Source organism: Electrophorus electricus, chromosome 22 (assembly GCF_041902795.1).
Source record: "Electrophorus electricus isolate QZ-2024a chromosome 22, ASM4190279v1, whole genome shotgun sequence".
Taxonomy (NCBI): Eukaryota; Metazoa; Chordata; class Actinopteri; order Gymnotiformes; family Gymnotidae; genus Electrophorus; species Electrophorus electricus.
This window is the reverse complement of record NC_137518.1, coordinates 16,207,501-16,232,500: the sequence shown is the minus strand read 5'-3', so window position 1 is coordinate 16,232,500 and position 25,000 is coordinate 16,207,501. Positions and strand designations below refer to the sequence as shown.

The 25,000-nt window shown below is 45.6% G+C and overlaps 1 protein-coding gene and 1 long non-coding RNA gene across 14 annotated transcripts in view; one reads left to right on the top strand and one right to left on the bottom strand.

The window, feature by feature from the left end:
- The window catches only part of ppfia4 (PTPRF interacting protein alpha 4), a 64,153-nt gene that overhangs the window by 17,797 nt on the left and 21,356 nt on the right, over nt 1-25,000 (top strand). For 10 of the 13 annotated variants that reach the window (XM_081705194.1, XM_081705196.1, XM_081705199.1 and 7 more), the window contains exons 2-6: nt 19,358-19,459; nt 19,908-20,072; nt 20,284-20,358; nt 22,133-22,216; nt 24,493-24,714. In XM_081705194.1, coding sequence (XP_081561320.1) covers nt 19,358-19,459; nt 19,908-20,072; nt 20,284-20,358; nt 22,133-22,216; nt 24,493-24,714 — 648 coding nt within the window. Of the gene's footprint in view, nt 1-719; nt 855-9,333; nt 9,557-10,426; nt 10,465-10,574; nt 10,658-19,357; nt 19,460-19,907; nt 20,073-20,283; nt 20,359-22,132; nt 22,217-24,492; nt 24,715-25,000 lie in introns of those variants that run through there. The other 3 variants (XM_081705197.1, XM_081705198.1, XM_081705195.1) reach the window with 3 other exon arrangements.
- On the bottom strand, nt 951-7,147 carry LOC145653105 (uncharacterized). Its single transcript, XR_014119424.1, has 3 exons — nt 6,249-7,147; nt 5,166-5,276; nt 951-1,980 (listed from the first exon to the last, which is right to left on the bottom strand). It is a non-coding gene; the product is annotated as an uncharacterized LOC145653105 (long non-coding RNA).

The following is a 25,000-nucleotide window of genomic DNA, read 5'->3' as shown; positions in this document are numbered from 1 at the left end:
GTTTTAATAGGCAAGGTTATATACAGTTAAAAACACACAGCACCGCCTCCAAAATATCACACTATCTAATGATAGCATGAGGCTCATCTATGCCTAATCCTCACTTCACTGCCTCTCGCTACCTCATAAAAGCTCCCTCTTGAGCCTCGGCCAGTTTGAGTTCCTTTTGAAGGCACTAACACAGCGACTTGCGAGCAGATCATTAAGGCTCTGTGTGGCTATAGTTAAAGGTCTGGGAGGCAGTCTGATCAGAGACCTTAAACTGTGAGCCATGGCACTTGGGGATCTTACAGAGTTCATAAATGATTCAAAAGCCAATTATTTACACAGTAATGCAGATTTTCTTGAAGTATTTTAACCACTAATGTGAGCCATGCTAATGTGATGCGTGGCATGTTGTGGTATGATGGTATATGGTAAGTATTCTGGATGTTCATACCTGTTTATCTATATGAATTAATATGAAGGAAGCCCTTGTGCTGCTTTGAGGTCATTTTTTTTCTTTCCTCGAACCTTCCTGGAAATGATCACTTGTGTATCAGCGGTATATAGTGAGAATAAGACATGAAAGAGTGTTACAGTATTATAGATGTACAGCAGTGCTTGAGTTCTTGTGTACGCGTGTTATCATAGGGTCATAACAGTCGGGTTTTTGGTGTCCTATAGTCTGCAGGAAACTGAACCTGTTTACTGTCGCTTTGCTTCCTCTCAGATCCCCTTGGCAGAGGGAGCATGTGGTAGGGTCTTCATCCAGGAGACTTTCACCTGCCGCTCAGAAGCCTGACGCGTGCAGCGCGATTCAGCGGCAAGCTGGCGGGGGGCGCTCTGTGTGGCCAGAACCAAAACTGTTTCTGGTGAATCATGGGAAATTTTGGGATGGGCTCCAAGTCGTGAAGTGATAATGGCAAAAGCAAAAGCAATTTTCACACACACACACACACACACACACATACACACACACACACACACACATACACACACACACACACACACACACATACACACACACACACACACACACACACACACACACATACACACACACACACACACACACACACACACACACACACACACACGCGTGTGTAGTACTCATTACAAGGTCATAGTTTTTATTTATTTATTTTTTACAATTTTCACTCATCTTGTAATTCATATTGTGTGGCTGGGGAAAGTGTTTATTTTCTGTGTAAGGAAAAACATTTGTCAATCAAAAATCAAAGTAAACAAACAAACAAACAAAATATATATATTCAGAAATTACATCACCAGACATGATCCAGGTGTGTCTGAAAGGGGCAGGGCCTTCTGGATCTAGAGGCATGATGCTGGCAGTGGCAGACACAAAGAGGCTACCCATAATCCTCTGTGTTGGCATGCCAGTCCCACCAGGAGCCCCAACCCCGCAGCATGTCACATGTCAAACACGTCACGGCTCGGCTCTCCCGTGTTACGGCTCGGGCTGTGGATCTGCGCGTGGGTCTCTGATCAGCTTGTTGGCACGCTCTACTCTATGCTGTGGAGGGGGGTGACTCTGATGAGGAAGTAAGCTTGACGCTCAGGAGCTGGAGGCAGCGCACTACGGGCATCCTGCCCTCTGCATTATTTATGGAGAGACAGAGTGCAGATGCAGTCATGGAGTGAGAGGCCCATTGCCTCACGGCTGTGCCATCACTCACTCACACACACACACACACACACACACACACACACACCTCCAGAGTCAACAGCCAAATAGGTCCCTCTCAAATACTGTTACCGTGATAGCCTTTCAGTTCCATGTTGTGCAGTTGTTTGATAAGGTCTGACGTCTATTGCAGAGTGTTCCAGGGTGTGGCAGAGAAAGGAAAGGGATTATTGTGGGCTGTGGAGTCCTGTGCTGTGCCTGCCAGGCCAGCCTCAAGGTCACCAGATTTGGACTCCAGTCCTGGCCTCCGAGCTCCTGCCAAGCACACTGGCCTTTCTCCAGAAGCCCTCCACCTGGAGTGGGATTTACAGGATTTGTTAAACACACACACACACACACAGCAATGCATACATGTGTGCACACCTTTGCTCGAATCTACCAACCTCTCCCCTCCTCTGCCAATCTCTGCCAATTTCTCCCTGCCTTTCCTCCTCCTCTCCTCTCCTCTCCTCTCCTCTCCTCTCCTCTCCTCTCCTCTCCTCTCCTGTTCTGGGGTTCTGTTCTTCCTTTGGTACCCAAACTCCTCCCTGGCTCATTTGGACTTGTAAAGGTCGCTCTGTCCATGTGGCCCTAAGGCAGCTCACAGTGTGATGTCATCAGTATGTCATCAGTATGATGACGGAGTAAACAGGAAGAACATAAAGATCAGGGATTCTTTCCATTCCTGGTTATGAGTGAGAATAATATCTTGGTCATCATCTTTGGAATGTTCAAGTGTAGTCAGTGAGAATTCTACCAAAAGGGAAAGAGAAATATATATTTGTCTAGTATAGCTATCACTAAGAAAGATCATTATTACTTAGAATAGGGTCCCTAGCATTTTATGTACTAAAGCTACTGAAGGATATAGCAAGGAGATGGACTGAAATTCATAAGTAGACACTATGAAACGCATTACTGATGGCCCAACAAAATCACATGCCTCATCCATCCATCCATCATACCATTCTTCCTTAGAGGGGTAATGTAAACCACTCTACCATAGAGGTCTAACCCAAACCGCTCTACCATAGAGGTCTAACCCAAACCGCTCTACCATAGAGGTCTAACCCAAGCCGCTCTACCATAGAGGTCTAACCCAAACCGCTCTACCATAGAGGTCTAACCCAAGCCGCTCTACCATAGAGGCCTAACCCAAACCGCTCTACCATAGAGGTCTAACCCAAACCGCTCTACCTTGGAGGTCTAACCCAAACCGCTCTACCATAGAGGTCTAACCCAAACCGCTCTACCTTGGAGGTCTAACCCAAACCGCTCTACCATAGAGGTCTAACCCAAACCGCTCTACCATAGAGGTCTAACCCAAACCGCTCTACCTTGGAGGTCTAACCCAAACCGCTCTACCATAGAGGTCTAACCCAAACCGCTCTACCTTGGAGGTCTAACCCAAACCGCTCTACCATAGAGGTCTAACCCAAACCGCTCTACCATAGAGGTCTGACCCAAGCCGCTCTACCATAGAGGTCTAACCCAAACCGCTCTACCATAGAGGTCTAACCCAAACCACTCTACCATAGAGGTCTAACCCAAACCGCTCTACCATAGAGGTCTAACCCAAACCGCTCTACCTTGGAGGTCTAACCCAAACCGCTCTACCATAGAGGTCTAACCCAAACTGCTCTACCATAGAGGTCTAACCCAAACCGCTCTACCATAGAGGTCTAACCCAAACCGCTCTACCTTGGAGGTCTAACCCAAACCGCTCTACCATAGAGGTCTAACCCAAACTGCTCTACCATAGAGGTCTAACCCAAACCGCTCTACCATAGAGGTCTAACCCAAACCGCTCTACCTTGGAGGTCTAACCCAAACCGCTCTACAATAGAGGTCTAACCCAAACCGCTCTACCATAGAGGTCTAACCCAAGCCGCTCTACCATAGAGGTCTAACCCAAACCGCTCTACCTTGGAGGTCTAACCCAAACCGCTCTACCATAGAGGTCTAACCCAAACCGCTCTACCATAGAGGTCTAACCCAAACCGCTCTACCTTGGAGGTCTAACCCAAACCGCTCTACTATAGAGGTCTAACCCAAACTGCTCTACCATAGAGGTCTAACCCAAACTGCTCTACCTTAGAGGTGCAGGAGAAATCTGGAAAAAAACGGAGGGGAAGGGTGTGTGTGTGTGTGGGGGGGGGGGCGTTTACTGGGGGCTCTAATTTCTGTTTCTCTGCACAGAACTGATGCTAGCACATACCTCTCTGAACTGTGGCCTATAAAAGTAAACACTTACTTGCTTGAGGACTGATAGGACCCTGAGTGGAAGTGAGTGACCTCTGTAGTTAAGCAGTGTTTTATTAATGAATTTCATGAAAGTGTTACTAAACATTAGATGGAGTGTAGGTTTATTGTAGAGCCTGGGATAACTGTTGATCACTGTTGAAAGTAATATCTGTGTTCATTCATACAAGGGCACCTTGTAGGTGAGCTCTTTTCAAAGCGCACCTGGCGAAGCAGCAGAATGAAAATCATAATTCTGCGTCTTTGTCTAGCACCAGCAGTAACCCACGCGGAGGGTTGGGGTCGATCCACAGCTAAGCATGGAATCGGAAGGTTAGTGGTGTTGGGCTATTTTAGTGATCGGGAGCATGCTAGAGAGAGAGAGAGAGAGAGAGACAGACAGACAGACAGACACAGAGAGAGAGAGAGAGAAAGAGAGAGAGAGAGAGACAGACAGACAGCGGAAGGTGGCGTGCGAGGGTCTGTGGGGCGAGCGGGTGTCACCCCTTCACCCAGGCGCCAGTCTGCCTCCCTGGAGCCTGAACTCCTTATCCGCCCTTTATGGACTAATCTTCATGTCCCGTGGTCTGGGTAAGGTTTCAGAAGCCTCTAGCCTGTACACCGCATGTATACGCGCACACGGTGGTACACACGTGTGGGAGGAGGGAAGTAGCTGTGGCCTTGACCTCTTTGACCTCTCTCCATGCACTCATTCTCCCTCACACACACACACACACACACGTACGCACGCACACACGGGTCCTGTTCAGTAGAACGAAATGAGTCAGTCATCCTGTCAAACTTTCAAAGCAATCTTTCCTTCTCATGCTCTTTCTCTCATTCCTTCTCTCTCTCTCTCTCTCTCTCTCGCTCTCTCTCTCTCTCTCTCTCTGTCTTTTCTCTCTTCTTACTCCTCCTTTCACCAAACTACATTAAACCACATTAAAATCCACAATCAGGAATCATAGCAGCCTCCAGGCAGGTATTTGTCTACACTGCTGCACACATATCCGCTATCCTCCCAGACTCCCCATGCGTTTCTTCTGCTCCTGGTGAGGAGTTGAACCTTGACAGATCAGCGACTGGCATATACTGGATGTGGTTTTACTCTCTGGGAAATGTAATGCCTGCAGACATGCCGTGCAGCTGAAACCCAGGAGGGAAACAGATTTTGAGAGCAGACTTCTTAAGGGGCAAAAAAAACAAAAAAAACAAAGACAAAACAAACCGGAAATGATGATGACCGAATCTTTCTTACCGAGCTGAAGCTCTGCCCAGTTGTGAATGAGGCTCAGTTTGACATGGGGGTCCTCTGGCTCTTGGGTCTTCAGGGCCATTTCCTGTGTGGCTGAAGCATCTGCTCTGTGTGCTAATGAAGCAGAAGGTTCAGCCATTAATTAGAAGAGAAAAAAGACTACAGAGTGTCACTGTACAGAGAGCAAGAACGAGGGTGAAGGAGTTCTTCATCAACTACTAAACCCAGGGAGGTGCATAAGTACAAGTGCCCGCCATCTTGGTTGAGATGTGTGTGTTTGTGTTTGTGTGTGTGTGTGCGTGTATAAGGGAGAGGTTCCAAAGCAAGGTGTGATGGAGATCGTGTGACGGAGACCCTCTCAGGAGGGTTAAAGTGGGTGTTCTGTCCACTGGGTCAGGGTGCAGGTCAGAGTACTTATCCAGGTTTGAGAGTGGGTGTGATTTCTGCCCTCAGCCTTTACTACATAAGGTTGGAGGATCGGGGCTTTCTTTGCTTACTCCTTAACGGAAAAGCCATGGAGATGAGAAAAGGTCCCAGAGGCAGTCGGCGGAGGGCATTAGAACACATATGTGTGGCAAACGACCTGTGCAGAGTGAGCTAGTGGAGGTGGGAGAGTGCTAATTGGTGGACTGCTCCTGTCTGTCCCAGCCCTAAAGGTTAAAATGAATAAGACTGATGAGACCGCCCCAAAGATACCCCTCCCTCTCTCTCTCTCTCTCTCTCTGCAGAGCATGATCTATGACTGCAACCTCTGTCCACACAGGCGAGCGTGTGTGGCAGTGAGTGTGTGAATGGCTGTGTGCGATCCTTGAGGCTCTGTGGTGAGTTGTAAAATGGCTCCCTGGTCAAGCGGCTGAGTGCTAAAGCACGAGCCGTCTGGGCGAGCGGATTATCTGTGGAGAAACGGCAGGAAACCGCTGGGCGTTGAGAAGAAAAGAGACATGACAAGATGGAGAAGGGCAGAGAGAGATGGAGGGAGAGGGAGAGAGAGGGAGGGAGAGGGAGAGAGAGGGAGGGAGAGAGAGAAGGAGGGAGGGAGAGAGGGATAGAGAGACTGAGATAAAGAATGGAGAGCGAAATACATACCCCGCAACTGCTGACTCTTCTCTGCTCTGCAGGAAATGTGCTTCGCTGAAAATGTTACTTTCTGCACCTCAGAGTGGGGGGTGGGGTTGCCCATGTGTGTATCATTATTCCACCATCATCTGTCTGAAGGGATCCTCACTGGAGGCTAAATACGTTCCGCTCGAGCTCATCGGAACGCGTGCTGCACACTGTGTGATTGCATCCTCAAAATTATAATCATAATCATCATCTCATCTTCGGCAGTGGCACTTGTCGTAATGGTTTACGTTTGGAATCATAGGACCGTAATCCAGCTGTTCCAGCTGTCGCTTTGCTGGCGATATGGAGCGGTGCCCGAGTGTGTGACTGTTAAATCCGAGAGCCGTGCCTCAGCTGCCAACCTGGGCAGGCCAAGCCAGTAGTTCCACCTCACGGTCACAAGGGGGCGCCATCTCATTGTGAACGATTGATTGGCTTGCGAGCAGCTCTGGATGGTCAGCAGCCTGGTGAAACTGCCTTCCTCTGGGAAGTGCGATGGGTGAGAGTGTGTGGCATTTAACTCGGTCAAAACCGGTCAGGATCACAACCTGAAGTACTCAGCGGTGGCTCCCAGCTCTAGGCTTGTGTTCCCTTTTTCATCATTCATTATAACAAAGCAGAAACTCGGTCAGGTCTGCTCACAGTCCTCGTGCCACAGAAGTGTCAGTAACCCCAAGGAGAGTTGGGCAGGGCACCGCTTCGGTTTTTCCGTTCAATCCGTCCTTTTTAACAGCTTGCTTTCTTGCTTTCTTCCTTTGGTGATCTCCGCAGAACTTCCGCCGTTTCCTTGACAACTCAGTCCAAGCACGATGTAGACTCGATCCGTTGCACGTAGAAGCAACCAATTTATGGGATACATGCAGTGGCGTATTATGTGGACAGCGTGGATGTGTTTGGAACTCCGTTGGAGTGTTTATCAAAGATGCACAGAGCCGTGCAGTCGGAAGTATCTTCGGCGTCGGCATCTGTTGGCAGTACCCTGGATTTTCCCTGGCTCACAGCACTCGATTGAGTTCAGCAGCGAATTTAAATAAATTGATGTGTTTCGCACATCTATGGACATTTAAACAAGGACTCCATTACCTCCGGTGTGCAGCTGACATCTTTGGGCGCTGCAGCCCACAGCATTGCTGGGATGCTCTGGCAACTTTAACACAAGGTCGTGGAGAGATCGGAAGAATCCCAGTGTGTCCGGATCATCTTACAAGAGCCCGTCTCCCAGGAGCAGACGGAAGTGGGGCATGAAGTTGTTTCCACTTTGAGTTGTGTACAAACACACATGGACATGCACACGCGTGTGCACACGTATCCACCTCTCAGAAGGGAAGGGATCCAAGCATGACCTTACCAGGACTGTTTGGCATTGTTGATAAATCTACCTCCTATACATGCGTTTGCAAGTACACTCACTCGGAGCCTAGCATGTCAATAAAGACTTGGACAGACCTCTCACCCAGAAGCTATACACACCATATATGAAGCTCAGGTCTTTGTTGGTCTCTGAAGCCCATATTCTGTCCGATGCACATTACAGCGCTATCCATTTAACCTATTGTGCTGTTAAGTACTGTACTTAACACTACACTATGCACTCCATTATGCAATGCACTTAACGCTACACTACATATTACACTATTTGCTACACACTACACTCTACGCTACATATCACTCTACTTACTACACTACACACTACATTACACTACACTCTTTCATACCTGCTGCCCTTAACACCACTACACTCTTAATTTCGGCCACTCTGATTCCCCCAACTAACCTACCCTCACTAGCAGAAGGCCTCAACACCTACACCTTCAGAGACCTGAATTATTCTCACCATAAATATATCAGCACCTGTGATTGTGGCAGGCCTGGGGTCAAGGTTGCATAAATGTGTCAGCACCTGTGATTGTGGCAGGTCTGTAGTCAAGGTTGCGTTTGAGCCACGAATCCTCCTGGTGACACAAAGGTATTGAACAATAAATGAAATTAGAGGGGAGATTGGTTAGCGGGGTCAGCTAGCACAAGGCCCTCACGCTACCCTGGCCCCACCCCAGACTTGGTTCACCCATCCCTCACCGATGCCCCCTGAGGTGAAATAGGCCCAAAATGAAGTTTAATAATAATGAACAAATGTGTTTTGGATGACTATACACAACTGCCATCATTTCAGCACTGAAAATGTTTTTGGTACCCCACACAATGACTGCACTTCAAGCCCACACACGAAACGAATCCTTTATAACTGTGACTCTGTAACAGTTTTTAAAAACTTTTTTTTTTTAACAGTTTATAATAATAATAATTATTATTATTATAATTATTATTATTATTTTGCATGATATTTGTTCCTGGCATCACAGCTAGCCTCTCTGTACTTTACAGTTCATAATATTCCTTTGTACTTTAATTTTGTACCTACTAAAGTGGAATTTGATTGTCACTGCCAGAGAGTACATGCTTGGTTAAACTTTATTTGACAGCTGAAATTTGTGGTCACTGTGCTCAACAGTATTGAATTTGGATGGAGCAGTTTGGCGTGAGCTCGTCTGCTAGGGAGTCACTGACTCGTGAACACGCGTGTCTGTGTTTATCTATCATGCGTCGGTGAGCAAGTGAACTCCGAATAACTGACGTACTTGTCATCCAAGCTTTGCTGTGGTGTGTGTATCTTTCACTAGCATGTTTCACCGACAATGTGTATCTGTTTGGAGGAGAGTCTTACGCGTGGGACAGTTGGCACGTTTCAGGGAAATTTGGGCAGGACAGCTATCAGGGTTTCACTGCCACTTGAACTTCTCTCTTAATCTGTACCTGCCCTTGGTTATTAGATGCACGTGCACACACACTCAGAGTCAGACTCAGACTCAGACTCAGACACACAAGCACAGACGCACACGCTGATGCACGCGATCGCACTCTCACACTCAAGCCAACTCTCTGGTCCCTCTCTCAGCCTGTTGGTTTTTCCTTCTCTCTCTCTCTCTCTCTCTCTCTCTCTCTCTCTCTCTCTCCCTTCCCTCCCCTGCTCCTCCACCTCTCGCTTCCTGCCTGAATCTCAGAGGGTGGAGTGGAGACGTCCTAGCCCACAGGGTTGCGCTCCTGGGTGTAGAGCAGGGCGAGTGCTCCTCACTCCTTTCTCGCGCTCCCTTTCCCTGTTCTGTCTTGCTCCACACTTCCTGGAGTGCTCAAAGACCTGAACTAGGTTTTGCTATGATTTGGGCAGCATGAACACACCTTCTGTGAAGATTCACCTGCAGAATGGGGTCCACTTGAGAACATACATGTATCAGGTAGGAACAGACAGACCTCAGCCTGTCTTTGTGCGAGCACTTGTTGCTATGATGTTGTTGTTGTTGTTGTTTACATGTGTGCTGCCACCGGTGTCTCCTTGCTGATTCCAGTTGGATTGTGCATTACATAAGAAAATGCTTTATAGGTAACAATGAAACCATGAGACATTCAAAGGTAGCATTCCTATTCAGTGTGCGTATGTTCTGCATGTGTTTGTGTGTGTGTGTGTGTGTGTGTGTGTGTGTGTGTGTGTGTGTGTGTGTGTGTGTGTGTGTGTGTGTGTGTGAAAGTTGTGTAATTTTATTTCTAATTGCTCTTTTTGAGTACCGGTATTTCAAAAACAAATATGAAAATGAATTATTAAACAGGTGACAGCAAAGCAGATTCCCACTGTAATATTTGCTAATGGTCTCTGTGTTAAACCATGTAACACCAGATCACTAAAAACAGCAATATTAATGCTGTCAACATACGATTGCACTAACAACCATAGACCTCTGTGTTGAGTGCTAAGTCACCTCTCTGACCAGTCTGACATTCCTGCTGTCCTGTGAGCATCCTGACAAATCCCCGTCATCCGCACTGACTAAGAAGTGCCGACTCCTCAAAGCACTCGTGCAAGTTCCTGTCTGGCCCCCGTCTTTCCTCCTCCATCGAATGATATCGTGACTAAAAAATATTGTGATGCGCCAGCCCTAGGCGGGAGAACTGTGTCCCAGCTGCACGGCGTAAGTGGAGCAGCAGCGGAGGCGGCGTGTGTGAAGCGATGCGGTCGCTCCAACAGCACTGTACGTCCCAAACATGGGGCCCCCGAGGGGGAGCGCCTCCTCTCTGTCCGTCAGCAGCCCATCTGTCGGTCACAGTTCAGCTGGAGCTGTGTCACCGCAGACCTGTACGCTTGTGCTCGGTGAGATCAGCGGATGTTTGGCGGGTTTGCGGCTTGTGGCTGTTGTCTTCTCTTTTAAGGGCATTTGTTGTTGTTGTTGTTGTTTAGAGTATCTGTTTTTCCCTGTGCAGATTCTCTTGTTACTCTGTGGTATCGCTCTGCTCCAGGTTTAAGACTGTGGCAGGCGTCCAGTGCTCCAGTGCCCAGCATGTGTGTAAGTTTACTGCTGATTAAAGCCAAGCTGGGCTCTGTTGTTTTTTGGCCTGCCGGGGACCTTGCTACACATCCGTGTGTGTGTGTGTGTGTGTGTGTGTGTGTGAGTGACTGTGTGTGAGTGTGTGTGTGTGTGAGTGTGTGTGTGTTTGTGTGTGTGTGTGTGTGTGTGTGTGTGTGTGTGTGTGTGTGTGTGTATGAGCATAACGTTTTGCTCTGCTATGCTATCCTTCATATGTACAGACTGTGTTATACACTGGAGAGCTATAATGCAGTCTGGACAAAAATCCAGAGAAAGAAAATATGTCAGAAAAACTAAGAGAGAGAGAGAAACCTTGTCTGGAAGAAATTTTGTTTTCTGTATAATAAAGAATGCATGTGTTTTGAGTAGCATGCTGAAACCAGACAACAAACAAGTTTATTGATGTATTTGATGTGTAATCTTTGCTCCACTTGTCTTGTGTGGGTCATTTCTCTCTAACAGGATTCATGTTTTCCGAGCGAGTCCTCACTCATCTCCTGTGAGCCTCGGTGTGTTACTCACCAAGTTAAAAGAACCTCAGTAAACCAAGGGAAGCCGAAAGAAAAAAAAGATTGTTAATGGTCTAATTTCAGAACTTCATATTCTCTTTGGGATTAGCTAATTTCTCACACCTGACTACAAGACTACAGGATTATAGGACTATAGGTCTATAGGACTTCAATATTACAGGACTACAGGATTACAGGACTATAGGATTACAGGATTACAGGACTACAGGATTATAGGACTATAGGTCTATAGTACTTCAATATTACAGGACTACAGGATTATAGGACTATAGGTCTATAGGACTTCAATATTACAGCACTACAGGATTATAGGACTATAGGTCTATAGGACTTCAATATTACAGCACTACAGGATTACAGGACTACAGGATTATAGGACTATAGGTCTATAGGACTTCAATATTACAGGACTACAGGATTATAGGACTATAGGTCTATAGGACTTCAATATTACAGCACTGCAGGATTATAGGACTATAGGTCTATAGGACTTCAATATTACAGCACTACAGGATTACAGGACTACAGGATTATAGGACTATAGGTCTATAGGACTTCAATATTACAGCACTACAGGATTATAGGACTATAGGTCTATAGGACTTCAATATTACAGCACTACAGGATTATAGGACTACAGGATTTTAGGACTATAGGTCTATAGGACTTCAATATTACAGGACTACAGGATTACAGAATTACAGGACTACAGGCTGCTGCCGTCCACTTTTGGATGGCAGACCATTTGCACTCGAGCAATGCCACTGACGCATGTAAAAACCTAAGCCTGATTGCACTAGCTCAAACCCCACGATCACACCACTACCGTGTTAGCGTTAGGAGTGTGAGTACACTCCATCACCCGGACAGCGTCCAGGCCGGTGGTGGGAATCCAACGGACCACGCATGTCACAAAAAGGGTGGCAGCCCATGTTTGTGCCCTTCTAAGGGCGTGTCTAGGACAGGGGCCAGCGAGGGTAGGCACAGGGATGGCGTTTGGGATGAAGAGGGCGATGAGTGCAAGTCTTGCCCCGTGCGTATCTCCATCTTTTTGTAGTTGTGTGTGACTCCCTGTCACTTGCGTCCAGCGCCTTCTGGGTTGTCGTGCGTGAGCACGCCCCCGGGGGTGGGGGTGAGGTGGCCAGGTGGAGCAGGACGGGGGGGCCGCGTTCATGCCTCCTGCCTCTTTAAATGCATGCTGGCATGCTTTCAGCAGAAGATTTGTTGTCTGAGCTCTAAATTAACTTTGCGTGGGAATGATTGATGACAGCGGCAGCGGGCCTGGATCAACTTCGTCTACGCGCAGCGATGAGCAGCGTCTCTGCAGGGCAGCGCGCCGCGCTGTAGATCGCCTTTCTCAGGAAGCTCGCTGTTGTAGCAGAGGTTCCTGTTGTGCAAAATAAGAAGTTAAGGGGTAATTATCAGAGCAGAAAGTGTTTGTTTGCATGAAAATATTATATAACATGATAAATAAAGACTATTACAGAAAAAACCTCTCAGAACTATTGTGTATTCACGAATCTAAATGGAAGGATGAAGACAACCTGTTTAAGTTCAAATCAGATCATGATATAACATTCTTCTTTGTTATTATTATTTTAGTGTACACGAGGTTAGCATCATTAGTCTTCCTGTGATGACAAATAAGTGGTGTTGCATGTTAGAAATGGAGGTGTGATCAGTTTTGTTAAGGTTCCCCTACGTATTCCCACCACAGAGGCGTAGCAGGAGCTTCCAGCCTCTTTTCTAGATATATGTGTGTGTGTGTGGGTGTGTGTGTGTTAAAGAGGAAGTTCCGCGATGACACCTGTTTTCCACACGCCAAACGTTCAGTGTGGAACGTGATGCCTAAAGGACAGATTGTTGAGGGTTGGTGTTGCCATGACACTGACATCAAGCTGTATTTGTGTCAAGTGGATGAGAAACGTCACTAGTATGTGTTTGCATGCTAGTGCTGCCTCTGGAACAGGGTGACCGTTTAACATGGTGGCTAAAGGATAATGTCGAGTCAACCTTGCGAGCCTAGTGTGCCCTCTGACTAAAAGAACCTATTAGAGCTAGCGTGAGGATGCAGCGACAGCACACAGAACTCCAGGACCTGTACAGCAGTGGGTGCTTAGACCTGATTGGCTCTCTCACCTGTACAACAGTGGGTGCTTGTACCTGATTGGCTCTCTCACCTGTACAGCAGTGGCTGCTTGTACCTGATTGGCTCTCTCACCTGTACAGCAGTGGGTGCTTGTACCTGATTGGCTCTCTCACCTGTACAGCAGTGGCTGCTTGGACCTGACAGATTTTCTCACTTCTTCCTCAACTCTCAGTGTGTCATGCACAAGTCAAGTCATAAAATTGGTGTTGGAGTGGGTGATTTGCAAATGTACCATAGGTATTTAAATGTCATATCTTTGCTAAACAACCATCATGACCTTTTTTTTTAATGGAAAATTTTACTGTGTTAATTATTTACTGACTGGCAGATGCAGTTGCTGTCATAGAACAGAACAGCTGAGCAGCTGCTGTAGTGGAGTTGGGAAAGAGCTGAGGTTTTGGAAATAGAGAAATCTTTTCCTTACTCGTTCTCTGTTTTTTTGTCTTTCTCACCCTGTCACATTTTCTCCCTCTCTTTTTCAGTCTGTCTGTTAGGAAACAATTCTCATTTTCTGTTTCTGCTGTTTGCAGTACCATATGTAGAGTACAAAATCTCATTTTAATGTAAAACTAATTTGCATGTACTGTATTACACATAATCAATCCTCTGTTACCATGCAGCTCAGCTTTTTAGACAGCAGTACAGAACATTCATGTCTAAATACTAACTAGAGTAAATTATTTTTTAATAACAAGCTGTAGTTTTGTAGATTGCTGACTCTGGTTCGCTGTAAACTACTACTACTAATTAGTTCAGTTCTTGCAAAGATAAGAGCCAGATTTATTGAAAAGAATCTGTCACTGCTACTGGAAGCGTGGATATATGGATGTTTTGAGCTACCACAGCCTAATTGTACTGTTCCAATTCCTTTCACTGGTATAACTGACCTACAACCTACACTGGCAATGCCAAATGATGACACAAGGTAACGTTGTATATACGTGTAAACAACAGTGCCATTATGACTGTTTTCTGTCACTTTGATCATTTGCACCACATCGGTTACTTAGTCCAACCATCTGGTGCCGTTGACGGCTGCATGACTCATCGTTGTTATTTTTTTTCTTCTCCTCATCGCCACTTTTCCTCACATACTTTTTTTCATAACGGCGCTGCATTATGGCTGAGCACATGTGCAGCTTTGGGCCATGTGACGTGGTGGAGGAAGGCGCTAAAGACGGTCCCTGGGCTATAGCGGGTCCCTTCTGCCAGATTGCGGTGCTTTGTGTGTGTGTGTGTGAGTGTGTCTGAATGTGTGAGTATGTGAGTGTGTGTGTGTGTGAGTGTATGACTGTGCTCATATGTAAACCTTGGAGCATTAGTGAGTTAGGCAGGTCTCCAGGATCTTGGCTCTACAGCATCTACAAACTGGTCTGGCTTGCCCTGCCTCAGTGTTATGTTGCATATGTTTAACTGGGCATGGAGTGTCCTGGAGAAACACATATAGAGACACCCATAGCCTCATCCTCGCCGAGCTGGGGACACGCGTTTGGGTCAGGTGACCGCCGTCAGGATGGCACGTAAAACAGAGGCAGGCTATCCAAAGAAAAGGCCCCGACTCTCTTCTTACAGTACCTGCCGCCCTGCCAGAGCTCTGTCCCTCTCTGTGTGTGCTGTTGCTCGGCTTTCTGCACATCTAACCACGTCATTCCAATAGAAAAAGCCCATTCACACAAAGCACCCCATTAGCCTGCTAATTGAGCCCATGTTCAGAGAAATGGGCTTTCTGAGAGAGGAGGAGTGAGAGACAGGAACACAGACAGACAGACAGCAGACTGTGCAGCAAAACGATTCATTGTGATTTCATGGTGTCATGGCAACCAAAAAATGATTCAAATTCTGAATTCAAATATTCAGGAATCATCTTCAGATGTGACTTGTCAAATACATATTGGCCAGTCCTAGTTTAACAGGTATGTGCAAAGGAGTGACCGCACATGATAGCGCACGTTGATTCAGAGGTCATCTCATGAGCAGTTACAGAATTCTGCCGGCATGTGTCACAGCATATAGCTGCAGCTGAAAAATAATGTCAGTAATGAGAAAGCAAAAGTGACCGTGTGGTTTTGGCTTAAGCGCAAGATCGGCTGTCTAACGTAAAGACATGGAGAAGCCCAGTGCCTGTGATGATACATGCCTCTGCTATACTGCATTCTGTACTGGGTGATGTTCTCATGCCAGGGATATGGTGACGTGAGTACTGGAGACACTTTCTGTTCCTGTAAAGGATCTTGAGCAGTGCTGTACAGGAGCAACATCTAGTTGAATAGATGGGGATTTAGAATCATTGATCAGGGTGCCATGTGAGTTTAACTGTCTTTCTGCTCAGAGATGCATCGTTCTCCCAGTCCTGTGCCATTAGATCCAGTGATCTAATTAGTGCCAAATCAATGCGTTCTTCAGGTCTGTGTGATATAAAGTAGAGGACAACTGGAGCAGAAATATCTGTTAAGAGACTTCTGAAATGCTAATGAAGTGCAAGGCTGCCCAGAAACAGGAAGCTTTATTTAGTAAACCTCAGGTTTCCAGTTTCAGCAGTCGTGGGATTGAGAAGGCTTGACTAAAGACTGCTTCTTGCGAGAGAGAGAGAGAGAGAGAGAGAGAGAGAGAGAGAGAGAGAGAGAGAGAGATATGAGGGGAACTAGAGAAAACAAAGGGAAGAGAGACAGAGAAAGCCAGGAGAGAGCTCTCATTGCATTTTGGTGTTGGAGGTGAACAGATATGTTTGTAGTGAGGGATCTCTGCCTCTCCAACATGGTCTGTGTTCCTGATGTCATCTCATGCACAGTATGAACGGTAATGTATTAAACCCGTGACTCAGCTCATCATCATGAAAAGAAAACTTTACTGTCCTCAGAGGGGGAGAAGAGAGACTGCTTTAAAACAAAAGCAAAAAAAATGTATGATGAGAACTTTCCATCAAATCTGTTTCTCGGTCTCCAACATGACAGAGAAATCCAGCCGTGTTGTCAACACACCGGTGTTGTTGACACCATCCAGGCGTCACTGTGATCATGAGAACCCAAACCCAAACGTGGCCAGTGTGTGGCTAGCATGTGGCCAATTAGCATGTGGTTAGCGTGTGGTTAGCATGTAGAATGGCATGTGGCCTGTGACTGCTGTGTTTAGGTTGCTGTACACTGCGTTTCATTCCCCAATCCCAAGCATTCCAGAACAGGAAGACAGAGGAATCCTTCAAGTTATCTGGGCTCAGTCTCACAAAGCCACTTCTTTATATGTAAAATATTATATTACTATTAGCCTATTTCTGTTCCTATATTACTGAAAATATATTACATAATATACAGTATTACTGATACTATATCACTGATATATTACTGATACTATATTACTGATACTATATTACTGATACTATATAACTGATACTATATTACTGATAATATATAACTGATACTATATTACTGATAATATATTACTGATACTATATTACTGATAATATATAACTGATACTATATTACTGATACTATATTACAGATAATATATAACTGATACTATATTACTGATAATATATAACTGATGCTATATTACTGATACTATATTACTGATAATATATAACTGATACTATATTACTGATACTATATTACAGATAATATATAACTGATACTATATTACAGATAATATATAACTGATACTATATTACTGATACTATATTACTGATAATATATAACTGATACTATATTACTGATACTATATTACTGATAATATATAACTGATACTATATTACTGATACTATGTTACAGATAATATATAACTGATACTATATTACTGATAATATATTACTGAAAATATAACTGATAATATATTATTGATCATTTATTACTGATAATATATTACTGAAAATATTACTGATAATATATTATTGATCATATATTACTGATACTATATTATCAGTGGACAGTAGAGACAGTGAGACAGTAGTTCCAATGTTTGGACTAGAGAGATAGATGAGTAAAACTTTAAAAGAACAATAAACCTTTAAAACAACAATAAGGAATTTATAACTGGTTTAACAATAAGAGTGAAAAGGTACTGATCACTTATTATATTATTATATTACAAAAGGAATGTCACAGTTACAATGCTTCAAAAGCTGATTCGAAGTCGCAAGACAAATTTTAAGTGCAACCTTATTTTCCAATTTTGAAAAACTTTGATATAAAACAATGTTTTGATGACAGCCTCAGATGTTTAGTCTTATGCATTTATGAGGCAGTGTAAGAGGTTGTATTCCCTTTATCACATTTCTCTGCATGGCGACACAGCAACCAGGCCCACTGCACACCATCACACCCATCCAGCCTGCTGGGTCGTCTGCTCCCCCTGGGCCCACACGGCCGGCGCTTGGCTGACACCCAAACCTATGCATTTTTTTATGTATTTATTTATTTATCTGTTGGTTTATTTATGTATTAGCACATTGTGATGCCAAAGAATAAAATGGAGAGTTTTTTTTTTTTTACTGTGACTGAAAGCTCCGTCTGCCTCTGGGCTGCTTCTTGAGCTGGCGCTCCCATTGCTTTGGCCCGTGACAAAATCAGATGAACTCAGTGACTCATTTTCTGACTCTGGCTTCCCTGCGCTCCCTCCCTTCAGCTGGGCTGCATAATTGGGAAGAAAAGTGAAGACACACAGTGTCCTTTTTTCCCTACGGCCTGCAGGATCAGATAGGTGTGTCCGACAGCCAGAACACAGTCCTACTAACGTGGACAAAAGATGTACTCAAGCCTGCCTTTCTTCAGAAATCACTTTATTACACTTTATTCTTCTCTCCGTGGCCACCCCGCCCCCCCGTTATAAAGCATTCTTGGGTGTGTGAAAACGCTCCATAATTTGAACTCATTATTTTTATTAAGGCGGTGCAGGGACGGCTTCAGTCTCGATTACAGAGGCACTCGGAAACAGAGACGCTACAGAGGCCTCTCTGTATGGAGCGTGGGCAGGCACAGGGCCGAGCGCATGTGAAACGCGCCCATGCCAGCCCGACTCCGCTGTCCCCGTATTACAAGCCTTCTTAGTCCTACGGTCATCACATCTCATGAGTGTAACGTTCCATGAGTCAGTAATGTCCTGTGGAACACTCGTGTGGAGGATCGGTCCCGTACAGACAGTTGTGGGTCACTATACCTGCAGCGCGGGGATGTATAGTGTGCTTATGTCAAAACTATTCCCATTTTGTACTTTTTTCCCCTCTGGTGCCAAGACTGTGTAAACCGGAAGGGCAGCCAGGAGAACTTCAGTGAGTCAATGGAGTTCCTCAGCTGGTGTGTGTCCCCAGAGCACAGCAAACGACAGAAAGTGATGCGCCTCTCAACAAAAATCCCTCAGGCGCTCACTGGGTTTGTTACTTTTTCTCCACAAGGTGGAGCGACCAGTGGCGTTAATCGCTGCAGTGAGCAAATTACACATGGCCACGCTGTTAGGTTCAGATTGCCAAATTGTCAGATTGTCAGATTGCCGTTGTCAAATCTAACAAACAAAAAAACAAGAACAAATTTGACCAAAAAAACTCCCAAATTCGACCTTTTTCCCCCAAAACTGCATCAAGACATGTGGCTGAGCTTGTGGGTATGCTTAGTGGCCCCATGTGTGAACTGCAAAGGAGGGATGAGGTCGTGCCAGTGCAGCCTAACTCAAATGTAGGCTAGATGGACTGCAATGCTGCACTACTGATCTGGAGGGAGGGGCAGCTGGCAGACACGCCCCTGTCCACGCCCCTGTCCACGCCCCTGTCCACGCCCCTGTCCATCCACTAACATCCCTGCATGTTCTTGAAAACAAAATTCTAATTATTACTTCCAGTCATTTTCTGGGACATCGGATTCTCCTCAGTGATCTATACGGGCAACTGAGCATTTAGAGGAACTCAAGGCTTAAACAATGCTGAGTACATACTACACGCTATGCTATATACATTGTGTAGTTGCATACTACATTTCTCTGTCTCACTCTTTCTCTCTCACTCTTTCACGCTCTGTGCAGGAGTTTGCAACGCTGACAAAGGAGTTGAATACATGCCGTGAGCAACTTCTGGAGAAAGAGGAGGAGATCTCAGAACTTAAAGCAGAGAGGAACAACACCAGGGTGTGTGTGTGTGTGTGTGTGTGTGTGTGTGTGTTTGTGTGTGTGTGTGCCAGATTGTGCTTATTGTTTGGCTTTAAGGCTATTCTCTCTGGGCCTTTGTAATAGTGATTTATGCTATTTGGGAAACATGCCTGTATTCTTGGTGATCACAAGACAGTGATGGTTGTCAGTTGCTTTTAGAAAGTTTACAAGTCTTTGCTTGTATTTATGAATGTGAAATTCCATTTTTTCTAGTTATTTTTAATTGGTTTTGCAATTTAATGACATTATAGCCAATAAACAATTCTCTTTAAAACACAGCCCCTAATTCATAATGCTGTCCACTGCATTTTTAAAGCATTGTTTGTGTATGTGTATGTATGTGTGTGTGTGTGTGTGTGTGTGTGTGTGTGTGCGCGCGGGCACATGTGTGTATGTGTGTTTGTTTGTGTGCCTGTGTGTTCTGCAGCTCCTGCTGGAACATTTGGAGTGTTTGGTATCCCGTCACGAACGTTCTCTGAGGATGACTGTGGTGAAGAGACAGGCTCCTCCTCCGTCCGGTGTCTCCAGCGAGGTTGAGGTTCTGAAGGCTCTGAAGTCTCTGTTTGAGCACCACAAGGCCCTGGATGAGAAGGTAAAACTTTGATACAAACCCTCTAACCGCTTTTGCTATTGAGTGTTAACGTTAGTCTAAAATGGCCAAACCGCATCGTTAATATTGAGTGGATTTGAACCATAATCCCTCTAACACGCTGTTGGAATTACTGCTGGTGTTGTGAGTGTGATGGAACGCGCTTGGCTGTAGTTGTTGCCTGGGTGATCTTCGCTTGCTGTTTTCCTGGCAGGTGCGTGAGCGGTTGCGTGTGGCTCTGGAGAGGGTGACTACCCTGGAGGGGCAACTGGCTGCCACCACTCAGGAGGTATGGCCCCTGTGTGTGTGTGTGTGTGTGTGTGTGTGTGTGTGTGTGTGTGTGTGTGTGTGTGTGTGTGTGTGTGTGTGTGTGTGCGCGTGCGTGTTGTCTGTGTACATCTGTCTTGGTGTGCATTGTGTTGGGGATTTAGCATCTCTGGAACAGAAATTAGTTTGTTTTGTTTTTTTTTCCATTTCCAAAATGAACAGATCTGATAGGTCAGTTGCTTTGAAAACAGTCTATGGATTCAGTAATTCTGCTGAATATGAGAATATAGTACTTCCTTTCTTCTGTACCCGTCATGATAAGTAATGAGTGGGTGACTGTTTAAAGCTGTGTTCCTGTGGAGAATTCAGTTTAAAACACTGAAAAATGACTTTATCCTGTACAGGACAATCTGGTGCCATTAGAGTAGACACACAGCGATCATTTTACATTTGTGAACGAATGTCAGTTTATTTATATGACTGGATATCTGGGTCAAAGCTTAGAGTGATTACTGAGCATTCACACTGCATGTGCATGGGTGTGCAAAGCCCTTACAGAGACAAATGTAAATGAAACATCTGTATACCTGCCCTTTAAAACTGAAAGACTGAAAATAGAACTCAGTGTGTGTGTCCCAGAGACCCAGGGATGGAGAGAGTGAAAGAGAGAGAGAGAGAGAGAGACAGGGAGAAGGAGTGAGAGGGAGAATGTTTGTGTACAGTATAGGGGGTTGTTAAGCTCCAGAGTGTGTGTGTAGTGCGAGAACCGCCCCACACACACACATGCACACACAAACACGACGCAGCACTGAGGAGAGTCTCAGCAGGACACACACCAGAGCTGGACAGTGTAGTGTTCACTGGCAGAAACACAGCAGCACGTCATGTGTGCCGAAACACAAAGACAGGCTTTCTCCTCTCTCTGTTTTTCAGCTTCTTTTCTCACGTCTTCTCTCTGTCTCTCAGCCTCTTCTCAGAGCCTCTCTCTCTAGCTCTCTTTCTGCTCGCTCTCTCTCTCTCTCTCTCTCCTTCTCCATCATTTGACGTCCAGTGAGTAAGTGGCCCCCGAGCTGAGCTCCACGCTCTGTTACACTGCCGTACTTGCACAATCTGGGTGTTTTTATTGTGCTTTAAATGTTACCTCTGATATAAGAACATCGGCTTTGGTGTAAGCGCGTGGAATGGGGCATAACGCACCGTGCTGTGTTCCTACAGACTTCTGCCTGACACCGAGGGAGGAGTTCATCTGCACAATGCCCTTCCCACATCCATCCTTCATGTTAGAATGAATCATTATAAAGACCTTCTCAGAAATGCATGAAAATCATGCAACCCTTATCAAAATGCTTACCTGCAAATATTCATCGACATATTTAAATCTCATATTTAAATTTAAATTTAAATCATTTTTGGTCCACATTCATTATGTTGCTGTGTTGAACTCCGGTATGCATGGATTCATATGTAAATTGCACCTCCCCCGCCCCCGTGTTTTATTAATACCATAATAACATGGTGCTTTGAAGCACAATGATAAGTTTAATTCTCCAAAATGGGAATTTGTCTAATCTTATCTCTTCTCCATTTAAGTGGGAGAAAGGAGTGTTTCCAATAAAAGCAATGCCGTAAAATCCCGCTCTGATGAAGCAAGCGCGTCTTCGGCACGTGGGACAGGACATCACATCACATGAGTCATAGTAAACACACATAGTAAACACACATGCACCGTGGTCAGGAGGAGTTGCTGTCTGACGTGTTTCTGCAGATTTCACAGAGGCTGTGCTCTGTGTCCCCAGCTCACTGTGGTGAGACAGGAGAAAGAGAAACAGACCGACGGGAATGCTAAGGACAAAGTGGACGGCTCCAAGCCAACCTGGAAGGTACGGCGCTCACTCACGGAACAACCTGGAGCAAAACTAGTGGAATCCAAACGAGCTCGCGTTGGGCTTTAGTTTTACACATCAGTGTCCAGGCGTTTTGTTGTAATATTATTAACATTATTTTAAGTATTTAAACATGCAAGCTAAACTTCATTTACGTTTTTTTTTACTACTTTCGACCTACAGTATCTTTGTCATGCTTCATTCCGAATAACCCACATTTTTGCAAGATATCATATTACTGTTGGTTATAAAAACATTGTCCCTGCTGACACTACGTAAGAGGGCAGAATGCCAAGTCATGCTCACATCAGCGGCAGGTTATAATCCGGTATTTTTTCTTAACGCACTGTGTGTGTTATCAGTGTTGTGAGTGGGCTCTTTTCCCTGCACACCCCCCCATTCACTACGGATTACGTTCTGCGCGCGCATTCTCGCGCACATCCCCGGTTCACTTGCGTCTCCCCTTAAATCATCATTTAACCCCGCACTGTTACACCAACTGTAGTTATGAGTCCGCTCGTAATGGCTGAGGTATTGTCGGGCTTTTAAGGACGAACATTCCCGGCAGCGGAGGAATTTGTCTTGATGGAATTGTGCTCTCGTCGCGTCCGTCCCGGTGATTTGCAGAAATATTCTTACTGCATCGTGATTGCAGTCGACAGAGCAGTCAGTCACTGCAGCGCTATGACAAAAATATGGCTTTCTTCACTTTGATACACATATTCATTCTACATTAAAGTATCTTATGAGTAAAACAAATAAAGTGCATGCTTCCTGGGGAACAAACAAAAGCCAACTTTGGATGATTCTTTGCTGGTGGCTTGTGACCAAAAGACAACTGATAGTAAAGGAGGACCCTGCTAGTGTGGCTAAGGGAGTCCCCCTGTGTAAGTCAGTTTCACTTTAGAACATCGGTCATTTGGTTTCTTTACATTAAAATCACTCCAAGTCCCTGGATCCTCTATGGATTCTCTAGACATGCTTAGAAGAAGTTAATAGCATTGCTGCCTTTGAGAGAAGCTTGAGGTCGTGTGTAACTGGACAAGAAACATTGATGTCTGAGGTTATGAAGAGAAGGATTGTGAAGTTTCACTTGGGTGTACACTACTGATCACCGAGGTTATGCAGAAGAGGGCTCTGAAGTTTCGCTTGGGTGTTTACTGTTAGCCTCTGAAGTTTTGAAAAGAACAGTTATAAAAATTCACTTGAGTGTTCAATGTAACAGAAGAGTTCTGAAGAGTGGCTAAAGAGATTTATCTGCGACCTGACTACTGGAGCCCCTAGTTAAGGCTAGAAATGGGATTTTTTGGCACTTGAAGCTATAAATGGGATTTTCTGCACTTTTAATGATTGGAAGTGTGGAAGTACTAACTGAGAGTTAAAAAAATAATAAGAATAGATTAAAATGTACACTGAAGAGATTAAAAAGGTTAAAATACCAGTAGTCATGCTACCCACTGAGGTCTTCAATCCAGACTTTCCCCTGTAGGTTTATTCGATTAATGCCTGCAAATTAATTTCCCTTTAGAGGAATTAGAGGTGCATCAAAACATCCGCCTACCAACATCATACTTCTGTGCGCAAGCTGTGTTTCTCTCATACACACACACACACACACACACACACACACACACACACGCTGTTTAAGATTATTAAAATCAGACGGATCTGATACAGAAGAAGTCCCTAGTCACCCGGAACAGAGCTCGAGTAACTCCTTGTCCACAGATTGTAATGCAGGAATTTTGCCTTGTTTTTTTCCCGCACACACACACACACACACACACACACACACACACACACACACACACACACACACACACACAGAGCACGTACCTTGCTGTGAACCGACAACCTATTTACAGCTTGAACACAACCTCTCTCTCTGCTCAGTGCAGTGTGTATCAGGGGCAAACTCGTTGGCTCATTTCTGCCATTCAGTTCAGCTCTACTCTGTTCACCCCGCCGTTTAAAGCATTCTCTTGCTATCTTAGCACACGTTGCTACCGGACGTGTGTTTAGGTTTGGGGAGGGTGTGTGTGTGGATGACATAAATAAGAAGGGCATCTTCAAATTAGAACATTCACTATAGGAATGCTGCAAGGGACCCGGCACATTTATTAGCTCTTTGAATTCCTCTCGTCTTCCAAGCGAACACGGCATGCTCGTTGTCAGCGATTGGGGCGGCCCGACTCGTTTTCACTCCAAAACGGCATTTTTCTCGCAGGCCCTTGCTAACACACTCCTGTCCTTCTCGTCCCCGTGGCCTTCAGAGGCTGCCCAATGGCTCCATCGACGTCCACGACGAGGCCAGCCGCGCCGTGGAGCTACAGGAGCTCCTGGACAAGGCCAGCAAGGAGCTGGCGGTGAGCCGAGATCGAGCCGGGGCCCTGAGCGCCCGCGTGAGTGAGCTGGAGGGCGAGCTGGCCGGCGTCCGCAAGGAGCTGCTGAAGACCGAGGAGCTCAGCGCCAAGCACCAGCGGGACATCCGCGAGGTGGGCGACGTCCTGCGCGCACTCGTGGACGGGAGCTGGGGTGGGGGCTTAGCTGCACGCCCAGAGGGTGCTGAGTACAGGAGGAAGGATAGGAAGATCCAACCTTCGCTCAGCGAAGGTCCAACCTTCTGTTGTGGATATTCAGTCTGACATTCAGATCTTGCATCCATCATGTTTGATATGCAGTGTGTAATGATCTAATTTGAATGAATGAGATAACGATCGAGATGATAAGATTCAGTGGCTTGCTGGCACCATACCTCAGGCGGCTGTGCTTTATACGCAG